The sequence below is a fragment of the Mus caroli genome, chromosome 13, assembly GCF_900094665.2.
Source record: "Mus caroli chromosome 13, CAROLI_EIJ_v1.1, whole genome shotgun sequence".
Classification (NCBI taxonomy): Eukaryota; Metazoa; Chordata; class Mammalia; order Rodentia; family Muridae; genus Mus; species Mus caroli.
Genome location: NC_034582.1, coordinates 8,635,598 through 8,636,831, shown reverse-complemented (window position 1 = coordinate 8,636,831; position 1,234 = coordinate 8,635,598). Strand labels below are relative to the sequence as shown.

Below are 1,234 nucleotides of genomic sequence, written 5' to 3'. Positions count from 1 at the left end.
TATGGGATGGATCCCTGGATATGGCAGTCTCTAGATGGTCCATCCTTTTGTCTCAGCTCCAAACTTTGTCTCTGTAACTCCTTCCATGGGTCTGGTTTTCCTTTCTAATAATTTTTTTTCTGCTTAGGAATTTGTTTTTATAAAGAGAAGGTTTAATTTGGGTAACTTGGCCAGAGGGTCGTTTGTTCCCAAAGGGCAAGAAATTCAACCTTAATATGAGTCAGGGTAGAATGCTTGAAACTAGAGAAGGTGTTTGCTTTAGAGTTAAGGACTTGGAAGTGTAAACTAGGGATAAGCCTCTTGGACTCCCTGTCTGTCCATGTGCATAGTCTCCTGTGAGCTGATCTTACTCTAAATACTTGAACTTTAAGCTTAAGTAAGTATATTCAAATCCTACTTCTAACACCTTAAGTTTGTTTATTGTTCCCTAAAGAAGAAATAGAGTGTTTGGAACCCCTCAAAGAGGACCTGTGGTGACTTGTGACCCATGATCTTCCTGTTCTCCTGCCTCAGGTGCCCCTGTGCATTGACTCTTCCAACTTCGCTGTGATTGAAGCTGGGTTGAAGTGCTGCCAAGGGAAGTGCATAGTCAACAGCATCAGTCTCAAGGAGGGGGAGCGGGACTTCCTGGAGAAGGCCCGGAAGATTAAGAAGTTTGGAGCTGCTGTGGTGGTTATGGCTTTTGATGAGGAAGGACAAGTAAGTGGCTTCTGCTGGGCTGGCACTCTTGTGTCACCCAGGTGAGAACACAGTGAGAAAAATGTCCGAAATAGCTATATGTGTAGACACACAGATATGGACATATGCTTATCTTTGCACATAAATTTACACACATACACACACTAATAATATATGTCTAGAAATTTGATTCTTTACGTCAATAGAGAATCTCTCTCTCTCTCTCTCTCTCTCTCAGTAGGAAATGGTTGAATTATTCACTAAGTTGCTGGGAACAGACAGCTGGTTATGCATTTGGAAGAAAAAGCAAATAAAGAGACCTGACCCTTCATTCTTTCTTGTTGTTATGACAACACCCCTTGACCAAAGCAACTTAAAATACAATTCTTTAAGGCTCATGGTTGGAGAGGATTAGAGTCCATGTTCATCATGGTAAGGAGCATGGCAGGCAGGCAGGCAGGCAGGCAGGCAGCAGGCAGGCAGGCAGGCAGGCAGGCAGGCAGGCAGGCGGCAGGCAGGCAGGCAGGCGGCAGGCAGGCAGGCAGGCAGGCAGGCA

General features: G+C 44.9%; 1 protein-coding gene across 4 annotated transcripts in view; it reads left to right on the top strand.

The window, feature by feature from the left end:
• The window catches only part of Mtr (5-methyltetrahydrofolate-homocysteine methyltransferase), a 77,158-nt gene that overhangs the window by 33,801 nt on the left and 42,123 nt on the right, over positions 1-1,234 (top strand). For all 4 annotated transcript variants that reach the window (XM_029468372.1, XM_021180294.2, XM_021180295.2 and 1 more), the window contains one exon: positions 514-699. In XM_029468372.1, the coding sequence (XP_029324232.1) occupies positions 514-699 (186 nt within the window). The remainder of the gene's footprint in view (positions 1-513; positions 700-1,234) is intronic.